Below are 17877 nucleotides of genomic sequence, written 5' to 3'. Positions count from 1 at the left end.
ATTGCTTATACAAGGGGCAGAATAATTAGATCTGCAAGCTTACCAATTGGAATGCTCTTCAAGAAGCTAGAAACGAACAAATTAGGAGATAGAGAGAAGAATATGCACACCGCAACAAGAGAGCATTAGAAATGTGCTGAAATTTCTTTTAAGTCTGATTCTGTGATCTCAGATACAGTATTTGAAAATATACTTTCAAACTGAGGTATACCTATTTTCTGCTTAATAAAGTATTGTTTAATACATGCTATATTTTTTAATAATCTTTCTGTTTATTTTTAATTGATTCTCTTTAATTATGTTCACAACTGCCGCTCCTACTTTCTCAGGACTCGAAAAGCTGTAGTTTCTTAAATACCAACCATCAGATCTATGTTCATATGACTTTTTTGCTCAAAATGACCTACAGGCTTTATAGAACTGTTTCCTAAACCATAGGTCATATAGATAGATAGATAGATAGATAGATAGATAGATATATATATATATATATATATATATATATATATATATATATATATATCTCCTGGCTTCACCATGTCCAGCATATGCCTACAACAGGGATTCCTCGAACGAGCTTGAATTACAGACCAACAGGGAAAAGATCACTGGATTACCCTGTGAAGAGATGGCAGGAAAACTTTTGTAGACTGGAACAGTCCTTCTAGGACTATCACCTGTTAGGATGATGATGATGATGAAATGTATTACTCCTCTTAATAGAAATATATACATTGTATATACAGGGCTTGAGGTGGGGCAGGATGGCATCCCAGTTCCTTTTGCCCTTGGTGGGCCTGGGCCTCCCTTAGTAATTGTCGCCATCGATCGACCTCGCCTTCTCTGACCTCCCGGATTTGTTATTACAATTTTTTTGCAAGGTTCACTTGGGTCCATACGTATTACATGTCCTGCCCACCTCAATCTGCTAGTTTTAACTGTATTGATTATATTTGGCTCTCCTAGAAGTCTATATAATTCATAGTTGCATCTCCTCCTCAAGATACCTTCCTCAAATGTTGGGCCATAGATTCTTTGCAGAATCTTTCTTTCGAAAATCTCCAATCTTTTTTCATCGTTTTTGGAGATTGACCACGTTTCTGCCGCATAAACACAGACTGTACAGACCCAGAAATAAAATTTGGGCCACCTGAATTTTCCAAGTTCCAGTTATAACATACTGCGCATGCTCAGTAAACACAGCCCAAATTTTACTTCTGGGTCTGTACATCACACAGTATATTTTCATAATTATATCTGTGAATTAAAAGGGGGGCAACCATCCCGGCTCTTTTTTCACCTCAAGCACTGTGTGTTTATAAACCTGTATATATTAGTCTTTTACATAATAAGAACATCTTGAAATTTATGTTACAGAAATAAAAAGCTTAAATATGATTAGCATCTGTGGATGGTTTGTGGTATTTTTAAAATTTCACCTTAGTCAGGAACTTGGTTTCACTAAGTTCTTCTGTTTTCTGTGTGAATGTTATAATAGAGAATATTCCCACCACCGGAAAATAAGAGACTGTCCTCTAAGATCAGAACTTGTATCAGGGGAAAAGAATTGTGTTGTATAAGCCACTTATCCCTAAAGAGGAAGTTCTTTTGCCACTACTCCATGTTAATCTTGGAATTATGAAGCAGTTTCTTACCATCCTTGGCAGTGAAACCAATGTAATTAATTCCATATGAAGAGTCCACTGCAAGAATGATGGATGTCACTTTCTTGTCGAAAATGAATCAAGACTGTCAATGCATAGCTTAAGACGTATAGAATGTACACAGAGAGTTATATGGCATTAACACTGATAGTCATTGTCCAGTAATGATCGGGAAATCACAGTTAAGCTTGAGCGCTAAGCATTTCAAACTTTCAATTGCTTCTCCTGAAAAATGTATTCCAAATGACATCCATCATTTTTGCAGTGTACTCTTCATATCTAAAAGCGAAATTTCCACAGAAAACAGAGGAAAATATTTGATGGGTCACAGATCAGCGACCTGAGATCCAAATTTCCCATTTCCATGAATGAAATGGAAAAATCCTCGTAGTTTTCATTTAAGAGCTTGACAGAAAACTTCTTAGGTAACGAAAGGCCGAAAATTAAAGGAAATGTTAGCCAACTTTAACACTCTCGGTGGCAAGATGAGTGTCAAACTTCATTTTATACACTATTTCATGTGCATCATTCCCCGTTGAAGAGAGTCGTAAATAAGAAATATGAATAAAACCTGTCCAATAGTTTAGGGGAAAATGTCGATCACAGACACAGCATGTCAAAAACCGCTTTTTCAGTATATGACTACGAGTATTTCAATGAATGTCTCGAAATCTACTTTTTCCAGCAACACAATACTTTATTTCCCTGCATATATGTTGTATAGCATGAAGTTAAAATTGTACAATTTAAATTCTGCACGATGGTTGGTTTGTTCAATGTATTTCAATATGACACTCATTCTGTGGAAGGTTAATAAAACAAAAGAACAGAGAGCAAAACCTCACTGAGGTTAATAGAAGCTGCCACTAACAACTGTAAATAACATATTTACTCGCGTAATGGATGCATTTTTTTTTTCCATAATTTTTAAATTAAATTTTATGGGAAAAAATCATAACTACTTAACATCCCACGTGATAATAACAGCTGGTTTTGACATCTGACATATTGAAAATGATTGACTGTATGACTTTGAGAGTATTGATATATTGAAAGCTTACGAGCAATAATAATATAAAGTGTGTAACATATGAAAAGAAAGTTACACAACACAGAACTGCACACATTGTATTCTTCACCTGACATAATTAGGAACATTAAATCCAGACATTTGAGATGGGGCAGGGCATGTAGCACGAATGGGCGAATCCAAAAATGCATATAGAGTGTTAGTTGGGAGGCCAGAGGGAAAAAGACCTTTGGGGAGGCCGAGACGTAGATGAGAAGATATTAAAATGGATTTGAGGGCGATGGGATATGATGATAGAGACTGGATTAATCTTGCTCAAGATAGGGACCAATGGCGGGCTTATGTGAGGGTGGCAATGAACCTCGGGGTTCCTTAAAAGCCAGTGAGTAACATATGAAATGAATAAAAAAAAAAAAAAAAGTAGCACAATATAACCTAAAACTGAATAAAAAATAAAACAAAAACTACCACTATTACAACCTTATTTTAAAAATGTAAACACAGAAGTGCATCCCAACTTTACAATTGTACATTATCACAGGCAGCAATTGAACTTATAATTTGTATATTATGTGGAAATTTCTTTTCCGTATACAGTATATTACTGTCAAAAATTGGGGTGCGTACATTGTGAGAAGGCATCTATTACACGAGTAAATAAGGTAATTAATACTAAATAATATCTCTAGTTTATATTTTTTGTGAAGTTTTTAGTATCAGCATTTGCGCACACAATCTTCTCACTTAGTTTCTCAAATTATAGGCCATTTATGAGTAGCATCTTGTTACTGCAAACAGTTACAGTCTGTGTATCACCACATAGCAAGTCTACAGCTGTTTGAGAAGAGTAATTGTTACAAAAGTATACCTTTGTGATGATGATGATAATTATTTTTGTAAGATTGTGATGATGCTAATAATGATGAAAGTAATAATTAAACTTTCAATGATGTAATGAAAACAAATTTTCAAAAACTAACATCACGTTTCAGGAAATGAAACTTGACAGATCTGTCCTACACACTTCAACTTGAATAAACTAAAAATGAAGGTACCCAATCAGTTTTATTTAATCCCTTCTGTACACAACACATTCAGTAAATAAACTACAATTAGAATTTAAATTTGTACATAAACTTATATGTAACTTTCATCTTTAGTATTCAACTATATTTATGATCGTTTTCTACACAGCTGCTGTAATAACATCTGTGTATTTCTTGATCTTGCTTGCAATGCTCATATCAACATATTTATCACCAATACTGACAACCATTCCGCCAATAATAGCTGGATCTACTTTTACAGTCAATAGCAATTTTTCTCCTTGCTTAAGGAAGGATTTCAAAGCAGTCTCCAGTTCGGTCTTCGTGGCATCATCTAGAGGCTGTAAAGATTAACAGTATTCCATGTTAAGTTATGAAATATACCAATAGACTTAAATAAAGATATATATAGCATCCAATTCCAAAACTGTCTACATCCATTCTTAACAATTTTCAGAAAACGTTAAAAACTGATAACTTTTTCCCTAATTGTTTGCAGTGTTCGTCATATTTGAAGCTTATTTATGGAAGGAAAGAGGGAATTTAGGCACAACATTCATTAGAAAATTGCTAGAGACATTTAGGTAGATAACAAAACCTCCATTATCTCAATTTAAAAAAAAAAAATGGATTTAGACAGTTTTAGAATTGGACGCTTAATATATAATGTAATAAGGGTTATGAAATAATCCTACAAGTCAGTAAAGGGACTAATGAGGATTGATGGGTTACTATCAGAGGAATTTGAAATGAATAAAGAGTGAAGCAAGAGGATAGTTTGAGTCCATTGCTATGTATTATTTTTTATGGATGAAATAACTAAAATCTGCAAAAGGACAGCAAAGTTGAGAGTTGGTTATTGGAATATGAGGCCAGTATATAGCCAGGTGTTGGTGTATGCAGACGACATATTATTAGTAGCAGAAACAGAGCAAAAATTACAAGAATCAGTGGTTGAATGGACAGGAATATTAAAAAGTAAGGAAATGATAGTAAATACCAAAGAGAGTACAATAATGCAAATGGGTAGAACAGAAGAAACAATAGGTACAATCCATATTAATTGTGACAAGGAAGAACTAGAACAGGTGAAAATTTATGAATAGCTTGGAACTATTATACACCAAAATGGAAAAATAAAAGAATATTAAATGGAACCAAGAAAACCTGTAATATTTACTATCAATTAAGTAACTTAATATTTGGGAAAATTAAATACTGCCTAAAACAAAATTACAGATATACGAGTACAAATCTGTTGTAGAACAAACCCTGCTGTATGGAGGGGAAAGTTGATCAATTACAAAGAATAAGTAATATAACAGCAATTTAAATTTAATGCTATCGAAGAATAATTAGAAAAACAAAGAGGGATAGAGTACGAAATGAGTGAATTAGAGAGGAATTAAAACAGAAATCAGTAGAAGAGAAGTTACAAAGAAAAAAACTAAAGTGGTATGGACACATGGTGCGAATGGGAGAAGAAAGAAAACCAAAGCAAGTAATGAGGCAAAGACAGAAGGGAAGATGAAGAACGATGTATATGGATAATATTGAGATGGCAAGGAAAAAAGGGAAAGGAATTGGGAAACTGACAAGAATGGCAAGGATCGAGAGGAATGGAGGAGATGATCGAGGCAGACCCGATGCCGTGAGGCAAAAGAGAAAGATGAAGAAGAATAATATATATACACAGTAGAACTGCAATTATCCAGACTAATAGAGGGTAGTATCATCCGAATGTGCAGGAATCCAGATAATTGGGTTGGAAATGAAAATAATCTAGAAACAACAGTAGTAAGCTACTGCATGTATTAAAAGTGCAAAATGACTGTAGGCCTACAGTTTACATATTCAAACAAAATAGAATTTTAAATGGATACAATAAAAATTATAAGAACTCTTCATATTGCATACAGAACAGAACTTTACTTATGTATGGTAAATACAGTATACGAAATACATATGCAACTTTCTTTGAGAATTTATACTCTTTTGCTTGCAGCCAGATCTCGCAGATGCTTGACAACAAGAAGCTGTGTAGGGCTGAATTCAGTCTATAATTCCATCCACTTCAATATAGTTTCAAAACAGGTGAAAGCTTCACAGGCAGTAGGTCCCGTTTCTGGTTCATCTTCAATCGTGTACTATTGTTATCATTGTCCACGTTTTTAGACTCATCCCATTTCATTACACTCCAGACAATTTCATCATCACTTAAGGGGTTAGGTACAGGTCCAGATCACATATAACAGATAGCTTATCCCTATGTTAAAATCGGTAGCACTTTGAAGAGTACAACTGCCAGGATCGCCACTCATCCGCAATAAATGAACACGAGTTGGCAATACAGTCGCTAATGCAATTCAAATTGGAGTTCTGACGTGATTCCTTATGTAACAACTAGATGGCAGCATAGTAAACCTGACAAAAGTTGTTACCATCAAAGCCTATAAGGCCGAGCAATCTGGGTATATATGATCTAGCATACAGTAAAATTTTTGTAAATATTCAACATTTTCTCCCTCTATTACTGTATCTTGTACAATAATGAAAATTGGTATGTGTAAAACACTGTCCTTCTGCTATATGAAAAAAATATGTTTACGATTTAAAAAAAAAATTATATATATATATATATATATATATATTTTTTTTTTTTCAAAATTAAAAATGGTGGCAGTTCACTGTGCAGTGATGAAGCGTTTCCCTCATAACTTGTTAACTTTTTCATGTTCTCTCTCTTTTATTTTATTGCTGAAACTCGTGTTTACAATATCATGCTCTTTCAACTACATTTCTTAATAAATAATACATTTTTTTTATTTTGTGTTAGAAGAAAATACTGATATTTGACCATTTTAAATTGAATTAATTTTTTTTTATCAGACAATCTATCAAAGGTAGAGAAGTGATTTTGCATCATATTCTAGATATGACATGCATAAATACACACAAAAAATTTGATAACAGAATGTTAGATAGTTTTTGAGTTACGAGGGAAACGCTTCATCACTGCACAGTAAACTGCCACCATTTTTTTTAAATCTTAAAAATATTTTATTCATATAGCAGAAGGATATTGTTTTACACATACTAATTTTCATTATTGTACAAGATACAGTAATGGAGAAAAAAATGAATATTTCCAAAATTTTACTCCTGTAAGCTGTATCTAACCCGTTAAGAATTGAAATTCTTGGTCTGTTGAGTCACACTGTAACCACTCGTTTACATTGTCTGCATCACACTCATTGTATAGGGAAGACCAGGTAACTTGATACCCTAAGGGTGAAACCTAACCATTTTTCCCCCATTACTACAAATGCTAGTGGATTATGGTGATTTTCTAGTTTGAAGGTTGAATTTTCTTTTGCCAACTTCGTTTCGAATTTCGATACTGACAAATACTATAAATGGTAGTGATTTTGTAACCGGTATGTTGGCAGCTGAGGCAAATATCGACAATATTTGCCGGTACTGGAGTTCCATGAAATTAAAATTGTACTAGATTTCTCAGCCGGTTACTGGAAGATAGTGAAATTCGAACTTATTAATAATTAATTAATATTAGTATTAATATTAATACATAATAGTTATGTTATGTGTTGCGTTGTGGTTATAATTCAAGAATAGTCAGATAAGTACGAATGAATATAATATACTTGGGCGTGATAATGCACGTGGGTAATGGATAGAAATATTATTTCAAATTTTAATGAATTTCTTTCGTGTTTAGATTTTTATTACTATGTCAAAAAAATGAAATAGTGTTGCAGTGACTCCTCCAAGGAAGAAAATGTGTGGCATTCAGAGTACGCTTCAGAAATCTGTAGTTCACGTGTATAATGAGTTGAAGAAAGAAGATAATGAAGAAGGAATTATGCTAACGGAGACAGCAATTACAACCAGAATAGGACAATTATTAGGAGTAAGTATTCTTAAGCATACATTTCAAAGTGGTATTCAGTTTTAGGAGTTTGCACTAATAATTTCATGATTGTGGTCAAACAAAACAAATTTTTAGGTTAGGCCTAATGTTTAATCAAGTCAGTGATTTTCATATTGCCAAACTAAATACATTTAAGATACTGTAATACTGCAGTAGGTGATAGCTTAAATACATTTACAAATTAGACGAACAAGTAATCAAACAGCACGAAAGTAAATTTCCAGTTTTCTCTTTTGGTATTAAATTAACCGTTCAGATCACAATTTACATGCCACATCGGCCGAAGAAAATACAAGTCATATTGTAATTATTAACTTGATATTGCAGCAAATATTACATGAATGTTGGCCTGTTATGGTGCTTAAAAATAATTCAGTTTTATATAATAACTATATAACATACTCTATAAAGCATAGGAACGTTGACTCTGGCTGAATAATTTATTCATGACTGGTCTAAGTAATATTAAATATGGTGTTTCTTCAGAAAAGCTACCCCACCCAAAGTACTTGTTAAGATATAACACTCGAGAGGACGAGGACGCACTACTGGGAAACTAACCATTTCTCTTCGTCCTGGACCTCTCGCATGTTATATTGGTAATTAGTAACAAGTTTGAGGGAGGGACTACAACAATGCATTAGAATATACAGGTAAGTGTCAAAGGATTTTTGTGCTGAAAGTATTTGTGGCTGTGCACTAAAACCACGTGTTCATCACTATGTAAATATCACAGAAATCAATTAAACAAAATAAAATTATGCCTTCTTTGGTGTGGCTTTTCTGGAGAATTACCTAAATATTAGCCTACTTAAACCTATCGTAGACCCAACCTAACATGTTGATCATTTTCTATTCATATAGCTGTAAATGTTGGTATTATGCATGAATTTTATGATATAACAATTTTTAGAAGTATTATGTTATTGTTTGTTATTACAGCTTGGCTTAACTACAGCCACGAAAGTGATAAATTCACACAAGGGGACCCCCACTCGTGACACCAGGAAAACATAGACTACGTAAACATCCAGTGACTGATGCTGATGATTTTACGAAAGATGCAATTGCGAGATTTATTTATGACAAGTTACATAAAGGTAGGGAAGTTACAGGAATTATTGTGTTGATTTATGCAATGTAATTCTGATATTAGTCATAGGCCTATGTATAAAAATATGGCATAATTTTCATTTACTGTTACAGGGGAAGTACTAACAGCAGCAAAAGTTCTGGAACATATGAATGATGATTATGAAACATATTTATTTAGAGTATTCTTATCATTGGTGAAAAAAATTTTGAAAGAGATGAAATTTCTATGGAGCAAAGGGGATCCTTATACACATGTATGAGAAAGTGATGTTATTCGTTTTTAAGAGAATATATAAGAAATGTGGAGCGTGAGAACCCTAAACCCGTAGTATTCTTGGATGAGACTTGGATTTTTATGAATGGTAAATTTCAATGTATTGTGAGACATTGAGTGATTGAATTTTTTACTAACAAATAGATTAACATTTATGTGGAATATGAAATTGCAATTAATATAGGCTACTAGTAATGAATTCAGGTGGGAACAACATGTTTTGCAATTAATAGTTTCATATTATAACTAGAGGTTAGTTATAAAATTCTTGAACGGTTTTCCTGTCTTTAAAATTTTTGTGTCTCTTAGAGTGTCAATGTGAATTGCTTTTCTCTCTCTGTTTTTTTTAAGTATGATCACCCACTTATTCATGAAATAAACCAGGTGAAGTTTCCAGTGACATGAATGGTGTTATTCATAGACCAACAAATGAGGGTGGAAGATTAGATGCCGGAACGAAAGGTGGATTTATACTCGGTAAGTTATATTGATTTATATTTTACATAAATTTGGCAAGAGTAATTTTTTAAATCAGGGTACAAAAATATAAAAATTGGTGACTAAATAAAAACGTGGGAAAGCCTTTCACCAAAGAGGATCTCATGTCATGTCATGTTATGTTATATGTTTTATTTTCTTTATTTAAATGCTGTGAATTCATGTGACGTAATTATATGCTCAGGTATAATTTTATTGCAGGTGCTGATTTAATTTTTTCATGCAATTGAAAGAAAAGTCAGGACTACCATAGTGCTAAGAATAGCCCTGTAGTTGAGAAGTGGGTGCAAACACAGTTGTTGACCTGAGAACATTAGGGCAATGCGTTATTGTCATGGATAGTGCTGCATATCATAGCAGACTTGTGAAAAATCAGCCAACAACAAAATGGAGGAAAGAACAGCTACTGGTGATTGCAACTGAATATAATAGATTTGTTGTACTAAATGATAAGAGTTGTACTAAATGATAAGAGTTGATGGTGTGAAATCACCTTTTGATATTACATTGCAATATTAATTTCCATACTTTACAGTCATTATTATTATTATTATTATTATTATTATTATCTTTACTACTACTACTACTACTACTTATAGATGCTACTTTTTTCTTTCAGGTGAAATTGAATCTACATAAGAATCCTAAAACAACAGAGCCTTGCCAATTACTGTTCTGAAGCGGCCTTGTCTTATGTGTTGTGTCTATATACAATTAATTCTTTCAGTTTTTTTCCCCTTTAATGTAATGAAGTTGTTGGTTGATTGATACCAAGTGTTCAGCAGTTGATGTCATTTGTTATCTTGCACTCCAATATGTAACCAGATGATTGAAAGCTGTGTAAAGTTAAACAGTCAAGACAATGATCCATATCTTCATTGAGATTTCAGAAATGGCATGGGGAGATTCTGAAATATCAGTTCTTTGTAAATATTTGAGACAATCATGGCCTGTGATAATATGAGTACTGCCACTGTAGATTTTCATAGAAGTTCAGTTATTAAATTAGGTGTATTATTTTTACTATGTATTGTACTATATTTTTGTTTCGCTTAATTGATGAATTATATATGCTGTAAATTGAATAGTAGACTGTAGGTCTATAGCTTAACTGATGAATTGTATGTGCTGTAAATTAAATAGTAGGCTGTATACCACAAGTGATGAATTGTTTATGCTTGTAATGTGAAGTAATTTGCATGATATTTATTATCAGTTTCTGTATATTTCATCTGATTGAATTGTTTATACTTTTAAATTGAATTAACTTGCTTGCTATGTATTATATTTTATAGCTTAACTGATGAATAATTGTTTAGGTTTGTCAATTTAATAATCTGAGTGCCATGTACTTCATATTTTTAGTGGAGCCACCAATGTAGCTTAGTCGGTAGACTCGTTGGCCTGCAAATTCAGAGCTGCACTCGAGGGTAGTTTGGATCCCCCATTTGGTCTGATTAGTTGGTTTCTTCTGAGGATTTTCCTCCATCGTGGAGCAGACGCCGGATGGCCTATTGCAATTTTTTCATTTGCTTTAGAATCATTCCGATTTTTGTTACCACATTGTCATGTTCTGATCTTGTTATTCTTTTAACAGTGTGGTAAGATGCAGGTATAGATAACCTTACAGTAATTTTGCTACCTTTCAGCTACCTCATTACCTCCCACTCCATAATGTTCATGGATCCACGGAAGTACCAGTCGTCGATGTAATTCGACCATTTTGCTTAAAATATTAAAACACTGTAAAATATTGAGATTTCATGCTGTTACGTCCAATACTGCAGCAAGAATATCTGATTTTGAATCTGATAGTATGACAGCCTTCTCAGATTTATGAAGTCGATACTGGAGATTTTGTAAGCTTAAAAGTGTATCTAAATTTTCACTATCAAAATTAGTCAGTGTTTGAAGTTAGTTAGTTAGTTAGTTAGTTAGTTAGTTAGTTAGTGGCGTTTAAAAAGGGCGCGTCAGCTACTATGGCTATTTGCGCCCTTATCTAAAATCTTTCACTAAACACAAACACAATACAATAACCAGAATGTTTAAAAAGCTAAAAAGCGTTGTCACGGTTAAAATGGGGCAAACAAGTGTTTGAATATAATTCCCTGTAAAAGGGAATATACTGGTATTGTACTACAACACCACTACATCTATGGCTTGGTAAACAGGATCCATCTATAAAAAATACTGTATGTAGTCACTCACTGACCAGATCATTTATCGTTTCTAATGATTTTTAAAATGTCTGGAGAAGTATCACATTTCTTAACATCATCTGTTAAAGTTAACTTATATACTATTCATTTTCAAATAACTTGGGATTGTGTTTTATTAGTAAAGTTTCCCTTAATTGAGCAAGTTTGAGTTCTCCAAGTAGAGTCAAAAAGTCTGTTGGGATTTTGGCTCAGTTTATTAATATTTGTGGACTGTGATTTTTTGTTCTAGACAACCATATTATCTGCAAATGATGAGATTAACATAAGATCTATTTCTTTAGTTAGACCATCGACATTAATATTGGAAAATGTATTCCTGAAAACAACAATGTGGGAAGCCCAGATGAATCTGTCTCTATTTACATATTTGTGACAATGAATCAAATAATCAAGTCACTGACCCAGTGTAACACTTTATCATGGACACCCTAAGTTTGCAATTTCTTAAGTGATTTATATCTACAGAGCCATATGATCCTTGAAAATAAATTAAAATTGTTAAGTTGTTTTGTTTTCTGTTTAAAATATCTTTAATATCTTGACTAAAATTTAAAATCTGTCCATTTGTTGAATGCAATTCTCTAAAGTCAACCCAATAAAATGAAAGTTAGTTACTAGATTCCAGGAACCAATTCAATCTATGAAATCATCTCTTCCATAATTTTGGCTATCATACTAGTAAGTGGTATCTGTCGATAACTCGAAAAGATATTAGTTGAATAATTGCTTTTCAAAATTGATGTTATGATAGATTTTCTCCAGACAGATATTGTATTTTAGTTGAGATTACAAGATAAAAGTAGTGAGTTTGCTTGTTTGCCAACATGTTTAAGAAAATCAGCATGTGTATTGTCTGGACTTGGAGATGTTTTGGGTCTTATGTTATTAAATTAATAGTAATATTCAGTTCTTGATTAAATATTGTTATATAAAGTAGATAGTAGATTTAATATTTCTTTCAGTTTTTCCTTAATAGTCTGACGTACACAGATAAAACTAACAACCACACCATCAACTAATCTAATAGAAATTAAAATATAATTAAATGTAGAAAAAGTAATTAAAATTATAAATACACGTAATAAACCATAACCCCCTAATTTCAACAATATACTATTTTATTCCCTTTTACAGCTTGTAGATAATTATTAATTTAGTTGTTACTTATTAGCATAATATTTATTGAACTTATTGGCTATTTCACTTCGTTTGAAAGATGTTATTGTGTACAAAAAGCATTTTTTGATGATCGTTTCATGCTGTATGTTGTGTATAAATCTATGATTTCTGGCCATCTGTTCTGTGTAATCCATCTTTTGTATAGAATTAATAAAATATTCTTTTGGTAGTAATTATTTTATTAATTGAGTATTTAATTTTCACCAGCTCACATTTCTTGAATCATTTGCTTTTTCTTATTTAAATTTAGGACACAAGAGCCAAAAAGAGACTTCACAGTTATGTATCATACATTTTTTCAATGACAGACGTGGAGTTGCAGAAATAATAAGTGTAAGTGTAGCATTATTAAGCAATTTACAAACAAATGAAATCTTTAAAAAGGTATCTAGAAGTGAAATTACTTGTGGCTTTTAAGGACCAAAATTATTTTTGTAAGTTGATTTATTATTATTTCAGTTTTAGCATAGTTGTATTATCCATTTCCTTACTAATTTCAAAAGATAATCAGAAGTTCATTCGAATTCCAACCAAAAGTCAATTGGTTATTAATTTATCTACCTTTAGGAAGTACAGTATATGTACGCTGGAATCTTTGAAGTGAAGTGACAATAATTTAATTGGTCTTGGAACAGATTTGATTCTTGAATATTATATACTATACTTTGTTGTATATTTACGTCTAGTAACCTATTAATGCTAATACTAATAATAATGTAAAGGAATAAAAGATTAGAACATAGCAATACATTTCTCATTATTATTGAAACTATTTAGAATAACCTTCCAACATTAAGGTAAAGTACGGTGAGTAAAGAAGTCATTCAGTACATAGGATCGTGATTTTACTACACGTGGTGATATCTGGTAACAGTTGGCAACACTGACAAGGCGGAAATATTTGCTGTTTGGGAACTGAACTTACGTGATCCTCACTATACCCAGGAACTTTTAAAATAATATCATAAATGTCTTCAACTGGCACAGTTTCATTTTCTTCTTTGTTCGTCTTAATCTCTTCCTTTTCTTTTTGAATTTGTTTTTTGTTGAAGTTCCATTAAGTTTATTCCAGGTCCTTCTTAAAGTCTGAGGTTTTACTAAATTCCATGAATCGGCAATCATGTAGCAACAGTCCTTCAAATTTAAGACTTTGTGAAATGCTACAGAGCCCTCTTCATCTTTATTTGCTAACAATAGTTTGCGTAAAAGTTGCTGTCTGTAATGGCGTTTCATACACTCAATAACGTTCTGATCCATCGGTTGTAACAAGCTCGTTATTTTTGGTGGCAGGAAGAGTGCTCTAAAACATCCACTTTCTCTTTGAAGAATTTCTACTGATAGATGGGTAAGGTGCATTGTCTAGAATAAGCAAAACATTCCCTTTTTACCCAATCCCTCCTGATACTTTTTTACTTCTTGAATAAATGTTTTATCAAACCATTGCGTAAATAATGCAGCCGTTGTCCATGCTTTTGTTAAAAAAAGATGTTTAATTATGGTTTATTTAACGACACTTGCAACTGCCGAGGTTATGCGAGTGTCGCTGTTTGCCGGAATTTTGTCCCGCAGTTCTTTTACATGCCAGTAAATCTACTAACATGAGCCTGTCGCATTTAAGATTGCTTAAATGCCATCTTACCTGAGCCAGGATTGAACCTGCAACCTCAAGTACAGAAGGCTAGTGTTATACCGACTACACTACCCAAGCCGACTGCTTTTGTTTGGTTGTTGTATTTTAGCAGAAGGCTTGCTACATTTTTAAATGCTCTGGGATTTTTTTTTTTATTTGCCAATCAAAAGTAACGGGAGCCAATGAGTACCAGTTGAGTTTGCACAAGTAAGCACTGTCACACGTTCCATGTTTACCTTGTGACCAGGAGCAGTAGTTTCTCTCTTGGAAGCTAGCGTTTTCTGTGGCAACGCCTTCCAGTTAAGGCCCATTTCATCTGCATTGTACACAAAATTGGGATCATAGTCTTTGGTTTTTAATTTGAATGTTTCAATAAATGTATCGGCAGCCACTTTACTTGCAGAAAGTTTTCCACCACTTACGTCAGGCTCCCGAATACCATGCCTAGCCTTATAATTTCGAAGCCAGCCATTACTCACTTTAAAGTCAAAATCATCCATCTTTTCATAAAAAATTTTCGCTTTTCCACAGATGATGGGGCCAGAAATAGGATTTCCAATTGACTTCTCCTGTAGAAACCACTTGTAAACTGTGGTGTCAAGTTCATTATGTTTGGCTGTCGTCATTTTTCTTGATGAACTGCTACCCTGAGAGTCAAGGACAGATATAAAGTTTACAATAAAGAACTGTATTTCTTTATATCTGAAATAGTAAATGTTCCAATACCAAACATTTGTGCTGTTTCAATGAAAACATCTTTATTCAACTGCTCGATAATCCTCACTTTATCTTTCAATGATAACACTATGCGTTTGCGTTTTGTTGGCATTTTGAATCAAACCCCACAACAGCAGCAGAATCTTGAATGTTATGACCATTTGAATGTCCTCCCTCACATTGAAATCGCTGGCACCACTGCTTATGATTATACACAGGGCATGCAGCACACTTACAGACTGAAAATACCATACAATCCCAGATACTTTCCGCACTTTTTTTTTTGTAAAGATATTGCTTTTGAAAAGTGGGTGTGGGTCTTAGTCAAACCTTTCATATCATAGTCTCATATGTACATTGTTCCGAACTTTGTCATTGGAAATTTAGGGTGCCAGTCTTGCAGGTGGTATTTGTGATTATCTGATTATACAGTATATCTTTCTTCAGAATATACTCTGCAAAGAATCTAACCCTACAATGGACAGAAACCGTATATTACAACACAGAGTTTAACTAATAAAGATTGAACAGCTTGTTACTGAAATGCAAGGTGACAAAAGAAGAGTTCCAACGAGGTGGGCATTAGTCAATCATTAGCCAATTATGTATGTCAGTGAGGTGAAATAGTGGTTGTAAATAATATGAACAACCACTTTGGAATTCACTGGTTTAATTTTGCACTCATATTTATCATACACACCATTCACATATGTATGGGGTTTTCTAGAGTGCCAATACATAAATGATTTGCCAGAGCCTTCTAAAGCAATGATTTACAATTTGGTAAAGAAATTTATTGAAAACCTGCATTACAAACCTTGGCTGTTGTTACTTCACAAGGCACTTCACCACGATAGGCAGCCATAATAGTCCCAAAAGAATTGATTATTCCTTCCAAATTCTTCAGTCGCCCATTTTCAGCCAGGAGCACTTTGAAAAAATAATTGGTTACATTAATATAATTTAAACAGTAATGAATTACTGAAGTATGGTAAAAATTAAGTACAGCTGAACTTGGCTATAGCGTCATCAACAGGACTAAAATGCAATAAAAGAGTCTCCATAAAAAGAATTAATACAGTAAATACAATTCAAAGAAGAAGAATATGTTCACAATATTACGTATTTTGTACAGCACTATAATATGATTTCTATTTTAAAGGATAAGTCGTGAAACAGCAAACGCCAGTAGGGGAAGTTATCCCCACCCTCACCACTTCGCTCGCCTGCTCTCTCTCTCTCTACTACCTGTCCCGCTTCAGTGGATCACTGCCTACCGCCTCGCACGTATTTCATATTTTACAACACAATACGTTTTTTCCTCGAACTAACACGTACTAATACACAATACAACCAAATTACGCATTAGACAACAACACATCACAACCAAATGGGCACAAATTAGGGCGCATTAGACAACAGCCACATGTAATGTGGGTTTTTCATAAAACAACACTCACTTGTTAACTTTGCACTGTCCTCAAAGTAACACAATAGTCACCAGAGCCTTGTCTGCTATAATCCATGCTCCTCACAGTACCTTATAGTAACCGCTTTCAAATTCTCCTGCACAATTTGAGGAAGAAGTACACTTCTTCGGTATGGCTCATCATGACACGTGGTTCCGTCTGTACACTAAGCTGGACACAGACACAATGAAGCTTTACCAGCATGCGTTAACACTTATGCCACCCCTGCAGTCAACCCCTACCAAGCTAAATTCACAAGCCCACCACTTTCTGCCCATGCTATTCAGGTCATTGTCCCCCGCACCGTTCCATCATTGTCTCCCGCTATGAATCCTTGCACCAATCGTATTTCTGCAATACGTTACAGCAGTTCCCTTGAACATAAATAGATTCATTTTCCCTTCTACCACCAACTAGTCTCGGTAGCCGAGAGGTCTAAAGCGTGACCAAAAAGCGTGCGAGCGTTTCGTTAGGGAAATACCCGGATCGAATCCTACCCACTGCGAAGTCATAAGAAAAAAAAAAAAGGAGAGAGACATGAAGCAAGGAACAGAGAAAGAGAGGCTGGAGAGAGAGGGACAGAGGGTGGCAGGACGAAGTTCCTGTTTTGCTTCCTAGATGCCGCAATTATTCTTTTTGTTCCACTTTCCTCCGCTAATGTCACCCCCACCCTAAACCCTATTTCCACTCTTTCCCGCTAGAGTGTGTTGGAGCTTGTAGGGGAAAAGTGGAAAGGGGTTGTGGCAGAGCTTAGCGTTCGCTGTATTACGATTTTACCATTTTATGTAGCTCTACAGTACAACTTTTTTTCTTAAATGCTTTAAACCATTCCTGTCTTTTTATAATTTCGAAAAATAAAAATACTGTACTGAAATGGAATGAAATTTCAGGAGCAGGGACATTATGACCCAGTACTGTAGCCTTTAAAGATCTATTGTGCTAACTCTCAAGCTAGGCCCATTCCCAAACCCATTAATTTTCTGTATACCCAAGTTTCGAACAGGCAATCCCACTCTCCTTAGGCCAGCCTCCTCCATTCATTACCAGCCGAAATTCGGGGAATGCTATGAAATGATAGAATGGTGTAGATGTCTAATATGGGGA

The 17877-nt window shown here is 33.9% G+C and overlaps 1 protein-coding gene, 1 long non-coding RNA gene and 1 other non-coding gene across 3 annotated transcripts in view; 1 reads left to right on the top strand and 2 right to left on the bottom strand.

The window, feature by feature from the left end:
- Nucleotides 1–3740: 3740 nt before the first annotated feature.
- The window catches only part of ATPsynO (ATP synthase subunit O, mitochondrial), a 31431-nt gene continuing 17294 nt past the window's right edge, over nucleotides 3741–17877 (bottom strand). The window contains exons 5-6 of the mRNA XM_069831190.1: nucleotides 16122–16234; nucleotides 3741–4081 (exon numbers count right to left, since the gene is read on the bottom strand). Coding sequence (XP_069687291.1) covers nucleotides 3881–4081; nucleotides 16122–16234 — 314 coding nt within the window. The 3' untranslated portion in view covers nucleotides 3741–3880. The remainder of the gene's footprint in view (nucleotides 4082–16121; nucleotides 16235–17877) is intronic.
- LOC138703370 (uncharacterized) lies at nucleotides 6991–13373 on the top strand. The gene is made up of 7 exons (XR_011333140.1): nucleotides 6991–7423; nucleotides 7512–7671; nucleotides 8635–8792; nucleotides 8899–9149; nucleotides 9413–9538; nucleotides 9761–9968; nucleotides 10179–13373. It is a non-coding gene; the product is annotated as an uncharacterized lncRNA (long non-coding RNA).
- Nucleotides 15908–16038, bottom strand: LOC138703849 (small nucleolar RNA SNORA14). The gene has a single exon (XR_011333279.1). It is a non-coding gene; the product is annotated as a small nucleolar RNA SNORA14 (small nucleolar RNA).

The sequence above is a fragment of the Periplaneta americana genome, chromosome 7 (assembly GCF_040183065.1).
Source record: "Periplaneta americana isolate PAMFEO1 chromosome 7, P.americana_PAMFEO1_priV1, whole genome shotgun sequence".
Taxonomy (NCBI): domain Eukaryota; kingdom Metazoa; phylum Arthropoda; class Insecta; order Blattodea; family Blattidae; genus Periplaneta; species Periplaneta americana.
Note: the sequence above shows the minus strand (reverse complement) of the source record. Positions and strands in the feature narration are given on the sequence as shown.